General features: G+C 34.2%; 1 protein-coding gene across 1 annotated transcript in view; it reads right to left on the bottom strand.

Moving 5' to 3' along the window:
- The window catches only part of stan (Protocadherin-like wing polarity protein stan), a 777,611-nt gene that overhangs the window by 89,460 nt on the left and 667,462 nt on the right, over positions 1–20,689 (bottom strand). Inside the window, exon 24 of the mRNA XM_090397383.1 lies at positions 19,084–19,263. Coding sequence (XP_090253509.1) covers positions 19,084–19,263 — 180 coding nt within the window. The remainder of the gene's footprint in view (positions 1–19,083; positions 19,264–20,689) is intronic.

Genomic DNA, 20,689 nt, shown 5'->3' with positions numbered 1-20,689 from the left:
AATGCCTCCAGATTTCTAATATCTCTTGTTCCCATTGTTCATGTTTTGCTGCCATAAAGCTATACTCCATACATAAGTATTTAGAAGTTTTTTTTTCTAAATTTGTAGACTTAAATTTCCTTTTAATAACTTTTTCATTTTATTGAATTGGGTTTTTGCTGTACCTATTTTTATCTTTATGTCTTCTTTTGATCTTTCTTCGTTATTTATTGTAGTCCCTAAGTATTTGTCATTCTTTACTTGTTTTATCTCTTTCCCACTTAATTTAATTTTCTTTATGATCTTTGTTTTTTTCTTTCCAGTAAAATTTTGATTTTTTCAACATTTATTTTCATGTGGTATTTATTAAATACAGGCAGCCCTCGGTTCACGCCGGTTCAATTTACGGCAATTCACAATAATGCCGGTTGCCTGTGCATGCTTTCTTACTGTAGTGTGGTTGACTGAGAAATGATGCTAGCAGGCACTCTAAGTGTTTGAGTGTTTACTGAGCTACTATGGCGTATATGTATCAAACCTAGTTTTAATGTTGAATCTACCTAATTGTTCTATTTAATTTTTTTTATGTACATACGTATTTAAATTGATAAAGTACGTAATTACATATCATGTCTGATAATAGAAGTGCAGAAAAATTAGCAGAACTTGGTGTTAAGAAGGTGCAGAAATCAATCACACTTGAAAAGAAGATAAAGGTGATTCGAAGAATGGAAGATGGGCAGACACATGCTAATGTCTGTAGAAGTATGAACTCACCTCCATCGACTGTTACTACAATTATGAAAAATGCAGATAGAGTAAAACAGTCCGCACAACAATCTACGGCAGCACTAAACGTAAAATATGTATGTTATAGCAAGAGTAAACTTCATGAAAAAATGGAAAAATTATTATCATTATGGGTGGATGACTTGAATCAGAAAACATTCCTCTGATGCAGGCTGTTATAACTGAGAAAGCAAAAACAATTTTTGAGGATCTTAAAAAGACAGATGGAGGCGAAGAAACATTTTTAGGAAGCAAAGGTTGGTTCATGAGATTTAAGTCTCGAAGTAAGTGCCACGGTGTCAAATTATGTGGTGAGGTGGCAAGTGCAGATGTTGTGACAGCTGCTTTTCCTAAAGAATTTCATGACTGTGTAGAACAAGGAAGTTATCCTCCTGATCTTATTTTTAATGCTGATGAGACTGGGCTTTACTGGAAAAAATTGCCATCATGCACCTTCATTTCCTGTGAAGAACATTCCACTCCAGGTTTTAAAGCTGCAAAAGATAGATTTACGCTTTTGTTGGGTGCAAATGTCTTTGGAACTTTGAGCTTAAACCAATGTTGGTGTACCATTCACAGACACCATGCCTTCAAGAGTCTAAAAGCATTGCTGCCAGTCTATTGGAAATGGAACAAGAAAGCTTGGGTTACACAAGATGTTTCTATAGATTGGTACACAAATTATTTTTGTCCTACCGTGCTTCACTTCTGTAAAGAAAATGATTTGCCAGCCAAGGCATTGCTTCTCTTGGATAATGCCTCTGGACATCCTCAAAACATTGCTGAAGTAAGATCACCATTGGATGGCAAGGTTGTTTACATGCCCTCAAACACAACATCGCTTTTGCAACCGACGGATCAGAGGATTATATCAATCTTCAAAGCCTATTACATCCATATAACACTTATGGAAATGGTAAGAGTCTTGGACACTTCAAGAAAAACTATTAAAGACTATTGGCAGTCATTGGATATTTTGAAGGGCATTAACAACATCGAGGCAGCTTGGAATGATGTGTCAGCAAAGTGTTTAAAAGGAGTATGGGAAAAACTTCTTCCAGCATTTATGCAAGACTTTGAGGAATTAGAGAAAGAGGAGAATGTTATTGAAGATGTTACCAAGCTTGTGCGAAAGGTGGGATTGTACGATATTACAGTTGAAGATGTGACAGAAGTCTTAGAAAGCCATGATAAACTGCTTTCCAATGAAGACTTAAAAGAATTAGCTGAACAATTAAGTCAACATTCAAAGGAGGAGAAAGAAAATGAAGAAGGTCCTCTGAGAGATATGAAAACAGCCGATTTACAGTGTATCCTTACAAGCATAGAGACATTGACTGATGAACTCTGCGAAATGGACTACGATTGGGAACGGGGTGCAAATGTAAAAAGGAGTGTAATTGCATCTATTCGACCTTACACTGAACTCCTTAAAGAAAGAAAATCTAGGCAGTTAACATTGGATACTTTTTTTTAAAAAAATGCAGGTGATCCGAAACCAGGAACTTCAACATAGAAATATATATTATCTTTTCGAAGTTTCATATTTTTTGTATATAATTTTGTTTTTGTTATTAATAATTTTATTTTAACAAATATATATATATGTATTATCAAAGCTTTAAACATAATAATGTTACACATATTTCATGTGCATATTTTTTGACTGTGCGGAAGATAACTTCATACCTCCCATTACAATTGGGTTTGTTTTACGCCGATTTGGTTTACGTCCGTTTTTTTAGGAACGAAAGTGAGGTGTAAATCGAAGGCTGCCTGTATTTCATTTGTTGTTTTGATTAACTTTTTTTAGTCTTCTTCTGCTTTTTGCTATGAATGCAATATCATCTGCAAACTTGAGGCAAAATATTTCCTCTCCACCAATCTTGGCATTTTCAATATATATGTTGAAGAGCAAGGGTTATAATATGCACCCTTGTCTTACTCCACTTCTAATATATACGGTTTCTTCTTAAGTATTTGTTCTTATATATATATATATATATATATATATATATCCCATTTGTCTTACATATATCTGTTTGATTACTCTTCTGTCCTTATAGTCACTTTTCTTCATAATATTCCACATCATCTTCCAATTAACTTTGTCAAATGCTTTTTCTAAATCCGTGAAGCATATATATGTTTTTTGGTTTAGCTCTATTCTTTTTTCAATTATAGTTCTCAGGGTTAGTATATTGCTTCTCTTGTTCCTTTTCCTTTCCTGAATCCATATTGGTCTTCCTTTAGTTGTGAAGGTTTTGTTTTATTTTTAATAGGATTTTGCTAATGTGTGTGTAATTAAAGCTATTGTTCTGTCCAATCATTGGAGAGTGTTTGCTTTCTTGGGATTGTTATTATCAGGGATTTTGTGAAGTCTTTTGGGAGATCTCCATTTTCATAAATTTTAGCTATTAGTTAAAATATATCATTTTTTGTTTCCTTATCCACATTTTGAAGGGCTTCACTTGTGATGTTATCGATTCCTGTGCTTTTCTTCTGGCTTAAGTCTTTAAGTGCTTTTTCAAACTCGTTTTTTATTATTGATGGTTCACTATTGTCTTCAGTTTCTGTGTCATTTTCTTCTTCCTGTTCTTCTCCTTGATACAGGTGTTCAAGATATTTTTTTCCATTCTTCTAAAGTTTCTTCAGAATAAATAATTAGTTTACATTCCAATCTATTAAGGCATTATTATGTGTGGCCTTTTTCAGTTTGTTACACATTTTTGTTATTTGATTATAAGCTATTTTTAAATTTCCTTTATTAAACAGTTCTTCTGTCTTCTTATATTCTTCATGGAGGAATTCTTCTTTTGCTTGCTTACATTTTCTTGTTATCAGATTTTTTAATTTCTTGTATTCTTGTACTGCCTCCTTTCCTCCATTAGATCTAATATTTCTTCCATGGTTTTCTTATATTTTACTCTTCTCTTCCTAGTATCTTGTTACTAGCTTTTAGGATATTGTCTTTTATTTGATTCCACTTATCGTTACTGTTTGTGTTTTCCTTTGCATTTTCTTGTGTTAGTTGTTTGGTGGTTTCCTGAAATCGTCTTTTGGTGTTTTCATTTTTCAGTTTCAATATGTTGATCCTTCTGTGTTGTTGTTTTTTTTGGTTATTTCTTGAATTTCAATTGTGTTTTCATTAATACAACATTGTGGTTGCTATCAACATCTGCTCCTGGGAAGGCTTTTCTAAATTTGACTTGGTTTGTAAATCTTGCTTTAACCATTATATAATCAATTTGGTATCTATTTGTGTCTCCAGGTGCCCTCCAGGTGTATCACCTTGTTTTTGTGTTTGGAATATTTGTTTGTGATTATTAATTCCTTCTGTTTGCAAAAATCTACTAGATGTTGTCCTCTGTTGTTTCTTTGTCCTAAGGCAAAATCTCCAACAGTATTATCCTCCTTTCCTTCTCCTATGACTGTGTTCCAATCTCCCATTATTATTGTGTTGTCTCTTTGTTTGAATATGTTCCATATATATCTTCAATCTGCTCATACCTTTCACTATTTCTTCATCTTTATATCCAGTTGTAGGCATATAGACCATTATACTGGTTACGTTTACTGGTTCAGATGGGATGCTAATTGCCATGATTTTATCACTGTGTTTGATTATCGTGGTTTACTTTTTTTGCCTAAGTGTTTCTTGAGTATTATTGCTACCACTGCTTTTCCTTTCTCCCTTCCTGAGAATATTATCCTGTAGTCATTGCTCTAAAAATCACCTTGATCTTGCCACCTTGTTTTACATATTCCTAGTATGTCTACATTGAGCCTTTTCATTTCCTTTTTGATGTTTTCAAGTTTTCCTATTTCTAATAGGGTTTTCACATATAGCGTTCTCACCAATTTCTCAAAATCTTTTCAACTACAGAAGAAATACAAACAGGTCTATATTATCTCTATTATATCTCTATTCTACAACCACCCTTATGCAATGGTACTGTCTTATCCTCCAACTCTACAGGAACATGCCCCATTGCAAGACTTTCATTAAACAGCCAAGTTAATAGCACAGTCAGTACCATAGCACATGCCCTTAAAACATAGTCCCCCTGCCTAAGTGACATTTAGTGTAATCAGTATTCAGAATGCATCCTCTTCATTCACTTCTAACACTTCACCACTTACTATCCTTCTAGGAATAAAGCATGTAGTACCAGCATGGAACACTAGAATAAAGTGATCATTAAATAGCTCAAATATGTCATGTATGTATGTTTTGGTCACCCATTTCCCATCTCCACTCAGCAAGATAATCCATCCACTAGCATGTGTCCTACTAGTCGCCACATAGCAAAAAAAACTCCTTGGGATTCTCCTTGGATTGCAGTACCAGTCTCCTCTCATATTTTAATTTTTCTCTTCTTACAATACTAGTCACTTTCCTAGGCCACTTAGGCCTACTGTTGATTCCATAAGCAGTTAAACCTACAAGTTCTCACGGTTCCTTTCAAACTTTTTCCATCCTGTCATTGGCCACTCAGCTTCTGCAATAAAAATTCCACAGAATTTTGCAGAAGAATACTAGACATTAAATTGACATCTTTGGATATGATGGTTAGTTTTGACATTACATCCTTCTTCACAAATATTCCACATAATGAAACAATAGACCTTCTAGTCCAAGAATTTCCAAAAGATATAGTAGAATTATTTAAATTTGCAATCACATCAGGATACTTTAGATAGAAAGAACAGCTATACTAACAACAAGAAGAGGGAACTGCTATGGGTTCACCAATATCGTCTAACCTACCAAATTTTTATCTAGTCATCTAGAAGAAAGTATCCTTTGCTCTTGACCTCAAATCATCTATTTGGTTATGGTATATAGATGTCGTATTTGCAGTATGGAATTACAGAGAGCAAGAACTCCATTTATTTTTTACAAAAAATCAACAATCTACATCGTCAAATTAAATTCACATTAGAAAGAGAAACATCAAGTAGAATTTCCCTTCTTTATGTTCATATCCAATGAAACCCCTGATGGATCACTTTCTACTACATACAGAAAATTAAAATCTTTAGTGACCAGAGCACACAGGATTTGTTCTTCTGAAAGGCTGTTCAAACAGTAATGCCAACACCACTCAAAGATAACACATTCGGGAGAAGAAGAAGCATACAGGCAATGTTCCCTCTAATTTTTTGCTGTGAGTGTGTGCAGAAATTTGTGTGTGTGCAAAATTAGCCTTCTTTTGAAAAGTATGTGTGAACCCATATGAGTCACCATACTGATCATTTAAGAAAAAAGTCAAAAGATTTTAATTCACTCTTTACTTTCTAGTGTCAAGAGACGTCAGCCAGGTCATCCCAACTCCCCACCGTGTTCCCAGTAAACAGTCGGAAATCACAATTCACAAGCCTTGGGCAGGACTTGATCCAGGGACTTCATGCATGCGAGGCCAACACGATACCGACTGTACTAGATAGGATTCTAAGTGTGTGTGTATTATTACCATCACCAAGTAAGTTGTGTGACATCAATCACAGAGCTAACATAAATATTTTATATGTATTTAATACTGATCTGATTAAAAGTAAGAAATAAAGTTAAAAAAAATAAAATAACACTAGTGACTGATTGCCTTTAATTAAATTTTCTAACTTTGCAAATAACTCTAAACACACATAATAAAATATTCCCATTACTAATTCTCACCTTGTTAAACATTCATAATAAGACCGTTACTAATTCTCATCTTGTTTAGTTCTAGCTTCTATCTCTTTATTTTTTCTCTCTTCTGTCTTTGGCATTCACCCACTCTTTATACACACTATCTACATCAAGGCAGGTGATTATAATAGTATTAGACGTCAACTTCAGGAAGTTTCATGGAGGGAGGAATTGGAAGGCAGGGATATCACCAGTGCGTGGGAAATTGTGAAAGAATATTTGTTATCAGCAATGGTAAGTTGTATACCACGAGTGAAGAAGAGGGCGCAATTTGGAGTAAAGTGGATGACAAGCAATATTAAACAGGAATTGCATGCGAAAAAGAGGCTATGGAAGAGATATAAGGAGACAGGTGAAGAGATGCATGAGGAATATAAGACACAGGCCAGAAGAGTGACTCGTGTGGTAAGGAAAGCGAAACTGGAATATGAGAGGAGATTGGCTCTAAGATCCAAAGAAAATCCTAGGGAATTTTTTAGCTATGTGGCCAGTAGGAGGAGAAATGACTGTGGAAGAATGATATTGTGGGATAAAAATGGGAATAGAGTGACTGATGCAGAGGACATAGTGGAATTGTTCAATGAACACTTTATTGGAGTATTTCATCCTAGAGGAGTCAGTTTTAATGCTAGATGGATAGGACTGGTACGAGGTCTGGAGGTACAGGAGGAGAGTGTGTTTCAGATACTGAGTACTCTGGATGTCAGTAAAGCTGTGGGACTGGATGGTATTTCGCCACGAGTTTTGAGAGAATGTGCTAGGGAATTGACAATACCTTTAACGTGGCTTTTCAATGAAAGTCTGGCCTTGGCAAAGGTGCCCAGGGAATGGAAGGAAGGTAAGATAGTGCCATTGCATAAGGGTGGTAACAGACTGGAAGTGTCTAATTATAGGCCAGTCTGTGTGTCATCAGTAGTTGTTAAGATCTTGGAGAAAGTAGTGAGGGACCGTGTACAGCATTGGGCAGATGAGGGTAATGTTATCTGTGAGAATCAACATGGATTTGTGAAAGGACGCTCTTGTTTTAGCAATATGCTAGCCTTTTATAATAAAGTTACAAGAGCATTAGATGAGGGAAAGGCATATACTGCAATTTTCTTAGACTTGGCGAAGGCATTTGACAGGGTGCCACATGATAAGCTGATATTTAAGTCGCAGCACATGGGTCTGGATGTCAGATTGGTCAACTGGATTCAGGATTGGCTGTCTGATAGGTATCAGAGAGTTGTGTATGGTGGAGCAGTTTCCAGGAGGCAGAGGGTTACAAGTGGGGTCCCACAGGGCTCAGTACTAGGACCTATATTGTTTAACCTTTATATCAATGACATAGCCAGTGGATTGCAGGGGGATATTCAGTTGTTTGCGGATGATGCGAAGCTTGGAAGGATTATTAGTAATAGTGCAGATGTGGTAGCCCTGCAAGAGGATTTAAATAAGCTAGATAGATGGGCAAATGAATGGGGGTCAGTTTAATGCAGCAAAATGTAAGGTCTTGAAGTTTGGGAAACATCGATGGGATGCTGCATACTCTATGGGAGGAGTTATACTGGAGGAAGTAGGGGAGACAAGAGATCTGGGGTTGATGATTGATAGAAACCTGAAGTTTAGGGGACATATTGCAAAGGTGGTGAAGGTAACACAGAGGATTGCTGCTATTATGAGAAGGACACTGACCTGCAGAGATAAGAGGGTTATCATTCCGTTGTATAAGTCTCTGATCAGACCACACTTGGACTATTGTTCTCAGATTTGGTCCCCACGATTTGAAGGGGATAAATTAACTGTGGAAAGGATACAAAGACGGATGACAAAGATGGTTTCAGGACTGTACAATGATAGTTATGAGGATCGGCTGAGAGAATGTGGACTGCAGAGTTTGGTGGATAGAAGAAGGAGAGGTGATATGATTGAGACTTTTAAGCTGTTGAGAGGTGGTTACAGGGTTGACACTGTGGAGTTCTTTCGCTTGGTTGATCAGCGGGAAGGAGTGATGACAAGAGGCCATCCCTGGAAATTACGAAAGGAAACTGTGAGCAAGAGGGTAAGGAGTGGTTTCTTTGTGTGGAGGGTGGTTGAGCCGTGGAATGCATTGCCTGATGGAGTGGTGGGAGCGAGAACGGTCAGTGGGTTTAAGGAGTGGTATGATAAACTTTGTGTTTCTCAGGGGGGGGACCTCCCCTCGATGAGTCTTGACAGACTTTATGTCTTAGAAAGGACCTCCCTCGATGAGTCTTTTGACTCCTTGGAGGCCTGAATAATAATAATAATAATAATAATAATCTAAATTAATTGAATTTCCATATAATTGGTAACTTTTCACTCTCATTAGCATATCCAAATGACATTCTCCTGAATGGTTTCTAAGTTGGTATTTTATTTGATTCATTAGACTAAAACCTTGCTCACAGTCTGCACTAGATGCAAGGAAGGTTCCCCCAATATCCATCAACTTTGCCAAATCACAAAAATGCTAATTTTGAAGAGCAAATACAACAATTTGTGTAAAATATGATATCATTTTGCATTTAATTTTTTCTTGTATAGAAAATTTGAAATCATTGAACTGACTAATTATTTCTAGTATCATCCAGAAAATCATGATATTTAAGACAAAGGACATTAACATGTTCACTACCAAATGAGAAATCACAATGTGAAATAGAGGAGATATCAAACACTAAGCATTCTTGTATTCTCATTCTCAGGGAATCTGTCCTCTAAATGTGCACATAAACAATTTATAAAATTTAACAGGGATCTAGTATCTACTGGTTCAGTCTCTTCTTGTTTAAGTAAAGCATTTACTCTGTCATTTCAGCAAGTGTCACCTTCTAAATAGTGATTTCTGATTTTGTTAATCTTCCCTCTGACAAAATGATGACTGTCTAGTGGTGTAAGGTTACTCCTTTGTAAGATTTTGTGCAGGGAAGCCATTTCTTCAAAACATCACTTAAAACATTAACAGCTACTTTGAATGTCACGTTAGTTAATTGATTGTGACAATAATTAACCACGGAATCATTTGATCTGTCTTTTTCAAAATATGTGATCAGTCCCTAATAGTTTTTTATTATTGCCTGTAATGCAAAATGTCTGGATAGCCACCGCACTTCATTGAGTGGTCTGAAGGCAATAGCTTCATTTTCAGATGCCTTGAATTTCTTTAAATTCATGTCTTTTCACTGTGGAACGAGAAAAGAGTGTGTACACTGTTCTCATTAATGTATCAATATCTCTGATTAGTTTAATTTCCTTCCACGTATCACAGATCCCCAGATCCTCACAGTGAGCTACACAGTGTTGCTGGACAAGATGTGGAACTTCTAATTTAAGTTTTGCAGTGAAACCTTTAACTTTGCCTAGCATCACTGCAGCTCCATCAGAGGTAAACATCACCATTTTTTGGAGATCAAGTTTCTTTTCTTGATTAAACTGTTTAATAGCTAACACAATGGGGGAGGCATCACATGCCTGCAACTGAATTATTCTGCCAAAATATGTTTTATATTCATTACAATCTTTAGGTCTAAACTTAATATAGAGAATGAAACATTTGTTAACAGTTATATCAGTGCTTTCATCAATGGTTAAGGTGTGGAAATTTGCAGATGCAATTTGCTCAAACATGTCATTTTCAACAATTAAATTGATTGTTTCCAGAAATTCAAACGCATAATTGCCAGCTGTCTGGGAGTTGAACGTACTTTTCCATATGTTCATTAATATGTTGAACTGAAAGTAAAGAGTTATTCATCTTAACAACTAATAAGACACTGTCAATAAGAACTTTAATCTGCTCTGGGTTTGATCGTTTTCTCTCTCGGTCATCTGAACTTTCACGTAGCATAAGCAGTACTCCTGTAGCTAGCAATGAACAATTTTGTTGCCTAAGTTTGTGTACACCATCCAGATGTATTTTACTTGTCAAATGGCATTTCAAAAGGTCCAACTTCCAAGTGACATCAAACTTCTTCCCATTAGCAAAATCCTCAGCAACCTTTGCATCACAACAATAAATACAAACAACACTAATTGTAGCATCATACATAAATATTTCACGCAGCTGAATGTTTATCAACTCATGAGCTTTTGGCATAGCAGTTTTCACTATTTCATCCAGCCATTCACTTTTAAAGCAGCTAGCAGTTCGTTTTCGCTTCACACCTTTTGCTTCCTTTGAATTTGACATGGTGCATCAGTTTTTTGCAATTTTGTTATTTGAAGAATGTTTTTTATTGTTTTTATAAATTTACAAATGTACACTATTCACTAAATAACTTGGCAAGGCAAAAGCTGAACCAACACTAAACATTGCCAAGGGCAACACAAGAGCTAAAAGATATGCCTAGAGGCTAGATTTAATTAACTTGGTTGTATCTCAATGCATGTACACGAATGTTATTATTTAGTCTACTTTATAAAATTCCTTTTAAAAATTAGAGAATTTTGAAATGCTACAATATTTTTAATTGTGCTTTAAGTTTTTAAAAGTATTTAATTATTTTTATTAAAATTATGAAACCATTGTTTTAATTCGTCATGATCTTGAACTAATTTGATCAGTCAATCATGTTTGGGAATTTTCCATGAGTCAGGCCTGAGATGTAAACAAACCATGTGACATTCTATATGTTACTTAAAAATTACACATTTAAGTCACACCCCTTTCACTTTGGCATCAAATCGCTAGCCTCAAATAGGGCTACTGTTAATAATTTATAAGTTTTGTGAACTTCAAGAATGTAATAAAAAATGAGAGGTTATAGGCTTGAGCGTTGCTGAGTTACCATATTTTTTAAAGAATTTATAGGTTAATGTTTAGGTGGAACTTCTTTAATTAATAAATTTTAATTTCATCTTGAAAATCTAGTGTGTGCATATTTTTTGCTTTGTGCGTAGTCGTAAAACGTGTGCGTGTGCACATGCGCACAGCTTAGAGGGAACATTGCATACAGGACTCCCATACCTTACATCAAAGACATCTCTGAACAAGTTGCAATCATTATAAAAAAAAACACCAACTTATTGCTACCTCCAAACCTATTAACCAAATTCATAATCTGTTATCCTCTCCAGAATACAAACTCGCAACATTTACGCTACCTGGAGTAAACAAAGTCCCATTGTCGTGACGTGTTCTCTTGACGTTTGAATCCGCCATCTTGGTAAAAGTCACTTTCATAAAATAAAGGAAAACTAATTGCAAATTAATCACTGATCTAAGGGTAGAGAAATTTCTATTATACTGCGCCATTCTATCCTTAGATAAGTCTATATGAATTAGTAGGATCAATTCAAAATTAGTTAGCAGTCTTTTCATTCATTCAGGCCGAAGTATTTATTTTCTTTCTGGGATTCCCGCTATATTCGAATTTTTGTGAACGGTGCAGTAAAAAGAAATTCAGGCAAACACAATATTTAAATTAACAAACAAAACATTTAATATATGGTTATATAACAAATACATGAATTCCACTTCTAAATATGATAACTCAGTCAAGTTAGTACATCAGGTCAAGTCATTCATATTAATTCAATCTTCCAAACTTTCACATACAAATTCACAGTTTCAGAATCACAAACTTTCTTTACTCAATTTATCACAATAGAATTTCTTATTTAATCAGTTTCACACACTTCTCAGTCATGCTATAAGTTCAAAATATCGCAGGCACTAATAGTTGAAAATATCTCTCTAACAATTCTTAACTTCAACTCTCAATCACGAAGAGTTTCCACAGTTGAGGTTAGGTTAAGCGCAGCGTAATTAACACTCAATTCTTCAAGCATTGAAATAATACATTAAGATAGTCCTTACCGGAAATAGTTCCTAGTACATCAAATACGTTGTGAGCAAACTTTTAAATTATTTTTATTTCACTTAAGAACACATTTACAAGACTTATCCACAGTTATAATTAAAAAACTATCAATCGCGCTTCAGAAATCCAGACATCGACTGCAGGGTACTTCAACTATTCTTGTTACCACTCATAAACTAATTAAAACACTGTGCGGTTCTCCTTAGGGCAAATCGGAAATAAGCCGCAATTCTAGACCAACTAGGTTTATTCAGAATTCTTCCTTGAACGTCCAGCCTTTTATATTATCCGATTGTAGCTTTAAATTTCCTTCTATTACTACTTCTGGCTTCACTTTCAGCTAACTATAAAATTCACTTCGTCCTTGCTCACTTATAAAAATTATCCACTTAACTCCTACCCTATGAACCTTTTATTTACTTCTACTTCTCTAGTTTATCCCCTTGCTACTTTTTACTTCCAAAATTCTGTTCCGACTCTCCTACTACGTATATATTTTCTCTTCTTATTTTGCCCACGCTCCCTTCACATGCGCTCGTTTATTTCAAGCGTCTCTATGACAACCGATAAATGTAAACATTCTCGCGAATGTTACATTAGGCTATACAACTACATTCAGTTATTACATAACGTTAAACTTTCACAAAAAGGAATAAATAGAATATTTGCATTTCAATAAGTGCGTAGTTAAATTACAAATACAAGTTCTTATAATATTGACATAACAATAAATAAAATAACTTAATAATATTTAATACAGAACCTCTTTATCATTAACACTTTCTTTTGATTAAATAATTAAAACTTGATATAATTAAGGCAGTTATATGATATCAATTATAATTTATGTTATTTACATTAAATAATATTTACAAATATAGTTCTTGTGATGGAAAATCATGTTGGATTCTGAATCAAATAACATTTATTCTAATTTCTACATAATCAGAATCCAACACCATGTTCATGCAATCTGTCATATTATGTACAAACAGAAAGATCGGTCTAAAAATGTATTTCTGAACATCAAAAACCACATCCAACTAATCACTCTTTAAGAAATCAGCCTTGACTCAGCATGGAATTCAAAATGAAAACTGTTCGATCCAATGGGAAAACACGAAACTTTTACAAAGATATGAACAGCTATCAAACAAAGTACTGAAACGCTACTCCATAGACCAAACCTTACAATGATTGCCTTACAGTCTCAAGTTTGGGAAATGGTTATACTCAATTGTGTAAAATAGATTGTATAATAATTAATTTATCCTTTCATAAAATAGTTTTAACAAACATGTATGGAGGGATTCAAATTTGGTACACTCACTATACTGTTTTATTGTTCAAATTCCTTACCATTGTTCTTTGCACTGACTGATGATGATGCCTTACAATACATAAGATGAAATGTTTGTAAAATAAATATTATATTTTACTTTGGCACATGTGTGAATGTTTAACTTCTAAGTCTTTTTTCATTTAATTCCAGAGCTAGGTGATCTTCAGCCACTTGTTTTCTTGCTAAAGGGATATTTCTAGTGGATAGGAAGCTTATTCAGAAAACATACTGCAAAAGTAGATAAGGTAGCTTGGAATTACTCTGTTATTGAACATTTTACCAACAAGCACATTAGATAAAAAATTGTCATCCATGGATGAGGAAGTGCTGGAGAGAATCCGTAAGCAAGTGACCAAGATGATGAGTGGACTGTGGGATTCTCCCTATAAAAACAGGCTGAGTATTTATGGATTGCAGAAGCTGGGTGATAGATGGAAAAGAGGGGATACAGTAGAATAATTTAAATTACTAAAAGGATTTTTATAGTATGGTGCAGAGGAAACTTTTCAGCACTTGATTGACTAGAGGAAAAGAACAAGGGTGTCATCAGGTAGATTTTTCATTTCAAGAGTAGTAGTAAATGAGTGAAATGGATTTTGCATTCTGTTGTGAATGCTTTTTTTTTTCATTCAACGTGTTCAGGAGAGCTATAATATGTACTGTGTGAATAGTATAGGGCTCTGAAGTAAGTCTTTTAACTCCATGGAGATTCTTGTGCAATAATATTAATAACAGTCTACCTTGTTGCAGAAATTCTCTCAACTGCAGCAATGACAAAAAAGGTAGAGATTGGCTCACTAACGATTTTGAAAAGGTTAGCAGCAAAAGCACAAATCATTGGAAGATTTGGTTATTTGTTTACCAAATCTCAAAACTTTATGCTCTTCTCCTGAAACTATCAATATAGTCAACAAAATCTCAGTCATCCTTTTATGCAATCCCTAACACTTCTTATGCCACACACTTTATGCTGCACTTCACATAATTTTCTCCACTATAATTATAATTTTAATCCACACAAGAAGCATTCTTCAAAGATGTATTGTATCCCCAGGCAAACATTCCATTATTACTAAAATGTGAACATATTGTTCCACAAATACACATATTTCAAATTATCATATCATTACGCAAAACTTTTTTATCATGTCCCTTTACACCATTACTGCTCTCTTTTGCTATTCCAACATCCACACTTGTCATCCTTTCATTCCCTATATTCTCATTCCTGTCCATCACTTTTCCAACTCCACATTCTTATTCCAACTTATTCTTTCATTCAATTTTGCTTATCTGGCCATGCACTCTTTCTCTGCTACTTTCATTTCCAACACTAAGTTCCTTCTATAATTTCACTCATCATACACCACGTCTGGAATTTGTGCAGACAAAGAACATCAATGATCAAACATTATATTGTGACCATCATTTAATTTCTCATATATAATACACTACCTTTGTGAAACCCATAAATACCAGCTTCTTTTATGAAGCTGGTATTTGTGTTTCCATTCATGACTATTTCCTTCTTCTTCTGACTGCACCTATGTTCCGATTTTTAAACAGTTAAGTCTTTATTCATCATACTGTATGTTCTTAAAAAATCCAGATATTATTTACAATGTAATTTATTAAGAACTTTTATTATTAAAAGACCATAAGCATAAGATAAATGATAAAATATACAAAGAGCCAACAAGTTTCACTAGCCACTGTCTAGCATTTTCAAGGCTGAACTGGTGTGAAAACAAATGCATTAAGTTACATTTAAAACATACACTTTAGTAACTGTTAGGCCATTACATTTGATCATTCGTGTTTGATGGCGTGCATGTGTTCGAATGCTTCAGTCAGAATCCGGTACATGACCACGTGTTGTGTAGAGTTTTGCATATTCTGTTGAACTGAGAGAGATGATGAGATAAGACAGAAGGAACATGTGGGGGATGTCAATCATAATAGAATTATCACATCTGGTTTAGCTCATCATTTCTCAACATCAAATCACATTATAGATTGGAAAAACATTTTCTATGCCTTACATCGAGAATGACTACAGACAGAGAACTTTAAAAGAAGCAGCTGTGGTACTACGCACAGGCAATAATTTAAATAGAAATCAAGGTATTATTCTTAAAGACATATGGAAAAATCTCATCATCTCTCTCTCAGTTCAAGAACTACAATATGCAAAAAACTACACAACACATGGTCATGTACCGGATTCTGACTGAAGCATTCGAACACATGCATGCCATCAAACACAAATGATCAAATGTAACGGCCTAACAGTTACTAAAGTGTATGTTTTAAATGTAACTTAATGCATTTGTTTTCACACCAGTTCAGCCTTGAAAATGCTAGACAGTGGCTAGTGAAACTTGTTGGCTCTTTGTATATTTTATCATTTATCTTATGGTCTTTTAATAATAAAAGTTCTTTATTTTAATACATCAGACCAAATATGTATAATTTAATGTAATTTATTATTATTAACATCTGACTTCCATGGAGGTCACAAGATTCATATTTTTTCTAAAAAAAATCAAGAAAGGAAAAAAACACAATTAAAAAATAGCATTTTTAAATTAAAAAAAATATTTTCATCAAACACTTTTGTGTAAAATTTCATAGAAATGCCACCCCTATAAATTTGGACATGGATAATGGTTTTCTATTTTGAAGAACATATTCTACATATTCAAACCAGAAGATGGATGCACATATTTTCACCTTTTGGAATAAATGCCAGCTCCTAACTCCAACTGATGATCATCTTTTTGCATCTTCTCAACTTATGATTTTTTTTTTAAAAGAAGGCTTTCAGTTATTTGTAGTTAAAAATGAAAGAGTAAGAAGGACATTTATCAAAATATAAGTTTATAAATGATAACTTTTATCAAGTGATCACTTATTATTTAGACTGTATTTCCCTCATGGTGATCTCTTTCACCATCTGACTGTGAGGTCTGATTCATATATTACAACATAACTTGCTAGTCTATTCAAAATATTATTATTATTAAGAGAGAGAGACCTGCAGTGAGTCAGGGATTCATTGAGAGAGGCTCCATATCACCTGCACTAGCTATCGTAACTTATCAAAATATAAGTTTATAAATGATAACTTTTATCAAGTGATCACTTATTATTTACATTTTATTTCCCTCATGGTAATCTCTTTCACCATCTGACTGTGAGGTATGATTCATATTTTACAACATAACTTGCTGGTCTATTCAAAATATTATTATTATTAAGAGAGAGAGACCTACAGCAAGTCAGGGATTCATTGAGAAAGGCTCCATATCACCTGCACTAGCGTACCTTTTCTTTAATACATTCACGCTACCTGCACTCACAATCACAATGGATTGGAATGCAATCCATTCCAATCAAGAACCACTCTACAGAAGAAAAATCTAACTCTTAACCGCTTCTTTACTGCATTAATTCTCAACTTCCAGGGATGCCCTCTTATCCTCTCCCCACCTTCCATAAAATAAAAAATTCCATCAATTAGTGTCCTATATGACCCTTTCAGATGTTTATAAGTCTCAATTATATTACCCCATTTTCCTTATGACTGTAAACTAACAAACTTCTCAGTTAGTCTTCAAAATCTGTATGCTACAATCATGCTATCTTTAACACTCTCCTTTGCACTCTCTCTACCACTGTATCAGCATCATCAGAGAAAGCAGGAGACTAGAATTGCACATAATAGTCTAAGTTGCATCAAGGCCCTGTAAAGTGGCAAAATGGCTTTCTAATTCTTAGATGTTAATATTTTTGTTTCAGCATTGCAATTATCCTCTGAGTTGTATTTGCAATCTTTGCTAAATGGCATTTGAACTTCAACTTCCTATCGATGAAAATTCCTAGATCCCTAGTCTGATCAGTTTCTTCTAGCATAATCTTATCATTATAATATGACATTGGATATCTCAATACACCAGAGTGCATAACTTTACATTTACTAATATTGAACTGATAGCTATTTTCACATGCCCAATTCTAGCCTATTGAAATTATTCTGAAAAATTACTGCACACCAGCTGCATTCTTGATTACCCTGCCTATTTTTGCATCATCACCAAAGACAGCAGTATGTCACCTGTTGAATCCTTCCCAATGTCATTAATGTAAAATTTGAATAATACTGGAACAAGGACTGATCCCTGTAGTGCACCACTGGTCACCTGAAATCTTACAGAATCACATCTTCATAGCACTTTTTTGATATCTATCATTCAGCCATTCTGTCATTCATGCTAATATTTTATAACACAACCCAATTTATCCAGTTTATGCAACAGTCTTCCATGCAGTATCCTGTCAAAAGCATTAGCAAAATCTAAAAATATCATGATGTATCCATTTTCCCCCTGTCTAACTCAATAGTAACATCATTATAAAATGTAAGTTGCTGAAACATGACCTTCCCATGCTGTTTACTGCAAAATATAAATTCTCTATTAACCCATTTCTGTATGCGAGCTGTTGCTAACTTTTACAAAATCTTCACCTCCACTCAAGAGATACAGATAGGTCAACAGTTGGATAAATCAGTATTTGCACAGTCCTTGTGCAATGTATTATTATACATTGCACAAAATATTATACATTCTTTTCACTCCTATGGAATATTTGACATTCTGAGGTTCAATTTATACAGCCCAGTCAAAGGAACAGCCTATTAGCATCTATACTGATATTCCATTAGGCCCACTGCCAAATTCCTTTTCAGTTTGTACAACAGCTCTAGTACATCCTCCTCATACACCTGAATTTCTTGATCCCTCGCATTTCATCATAAACCTCGCAGGTTTATGATGAAAATGAAAGGCATTTTGATCGCAAACATGCAACTTATATTGAGTCATAAAGGACTGTTTTGTATATCAATATTTTTGCAAGCCTCAGAGAATGAAATTCCTGCCTTCAAAAAAGCATAATTAGTTTTGCTCACCAGTTAGAACATATAACGAGAAGTTAAAAAAAATCTATTCTCAAAATGAGTGCATTAAGGAAAGGCACTAGAGAGGCTAAATCTCAAAGTTAATATCGACTATAGTAACATTAATGTTTATCTTTAATTTTCATATACAACAATAAATTAATCAAAACAGTTTTATATTTATACAGCAAAGAGCAATTATCACATGCATAATATATATATTACAGTGGCACACCCAGGGATAAAGAAAAAGGAAATAAACACTAGAAAATTTTCCGAAAATCTTTTCCTAATTAAAATTCATTTTTTTATTTATGTTGTGTCTTCTATTTCTATACTGCTTATGTATTGGCGATCATTGCAGATGATCAGTCATAGGTCATATGAAATGCGTAGTGTGTATTTGTAAATCGTCTACTCAACCCCCCTACCCCCCAATATTAAATCCTGAGTGCGGCACTGATATATTATTATAAGACTGTTTTCTACCTCTTACCCAAGAGCAAAATTCCAATAGACACACTGTGGGCTGCTACGTTCATCATTATCATGGATTTTGAATTTGAAGCGGATATTGTGTACTAAAGACTGTTCATGATGAAAACTACCATTGATTGGTTGTGCTGTTAATGTCAATACAGGGGTATTCACACCAAGTGTTATACCAAATCTCTGCCTATAGGGAAAATAAAGTAAATATGTGAATAATTTATCACTGTTTTTTACAATCAGTTATCTTAATAAAATTCATACAAAAGAGATTTTTTATATATATCATTTTACATTTATGTTTTTTTATATAATCAATCTTTTTATATATCACTTTTTATATATACATAAGAGATAGCAGAATCTACAACAAACAGATACTCTGTGTTGACAAGACATAAATTTATGCATATGTTTGGTTTGGTTTGAAACACGACAAGTTTCTTCTTCCCCTTAACTACCTGTCTATTATGTTAAAGATTTTGCTACCTCTCATTCATGGAAATAATATTAAAAAATTTTTAAATTCTTACTATATCTAAAAGATATACTGTTGCTTTAAAAAAAAAAAAAATACCTCTGCCTGCAATATGTATACAGATTTTCAAGGCGAGTTATATGTGAGAAAATATTTGATCATGAAAACATTGAGAAAACAATGAGTCTCAAACAAGTGTAAAGTAAGTATGGTAAATCCTCCCACATGAACAAAATCACAAAACTTGTCTTTTTTGTAATTTTACAAACATTCACAGTAAACAATGAGATTGACAAAATTTAAGCCAAGCAAGTTAAAAAAAAGAAAATTTGCCCAAGAAATAAAAGCTAAGGTGGAAATGCAAAGAGATTTAGTTGTTTTTGCATTAATTCTTAAGAGAACCTGTAAAGAATCAAAAGACTCAGTGGAAGATATCTCACAGCTATTCATGTCATTTTGTATGATTCATATTAATCTAGTAAAATTATTATTATTATTACTTTACACTTCCAGGGAGTCCAAAGACTCATCGAGGGAGGACACCTACTTTACATCTCTTTCTCTCTGTCTCCACCAACTACAAATGCTATCTGCCACTCGCCACCACCACTAGTATTTCCACAGACAATCATAAACATCCATACCTATGGCGGGATTCAAACTGCAGCCTTTTGGCTGGAGAGTGAATACGCTTATCGCTCGGCCAACCAGGCTGGCTGGCCGAGCCAAAATCCTCAACCAATTAAAAGTTTCTGTTATATTATCATTTCGTATACTACAATCATAACTAACACTCACAACTAGCATGCTGAAGTACAGATTTGTTTTGTTTGCTTTTTCATATGTGACTCCTACCTATGCAAGTCTGCAAACCTATAGTACATTATTAGTACAATATATTACATTAGTACATCAGTACATTATCTATAGTACACAATGGGTGCACAAAGAATAGTGCTGCTTAGAGACCAAACATGTAGCTTTTTTCATGCCACTTCAGTCTTCCTATTAGTAAGATGGTGTAGTCGCACACTGGATAATGACAACTATCTACCATCTAAAGACTTTCAGAAGCCTCCATGTACATTTAAACCTACAGTCTATTGATTGGAAGTACTCTGAATTCAACAATGTA

This window comes from Typopeltis vanoorti, chromosome 1, assembly GCF_054136105.1.
Source record: "Typopeltis vanoorti isolate ZY-2024b chromosome 1, IOZ_Tvanoo_1.0, whole genome shotgun sequence".
Taxonomy (NCBI): Eukaryota; Metazoa; Arthropoda; class Arachnida; order Uropygi; family Thelyphonidae; genus Typopeltis; species Typopeltis vanoorti.
Note: the sequence above shows the minus strand (reverse complement) of the source record. Positions and strands in the feature narration are given on the sequence as shown.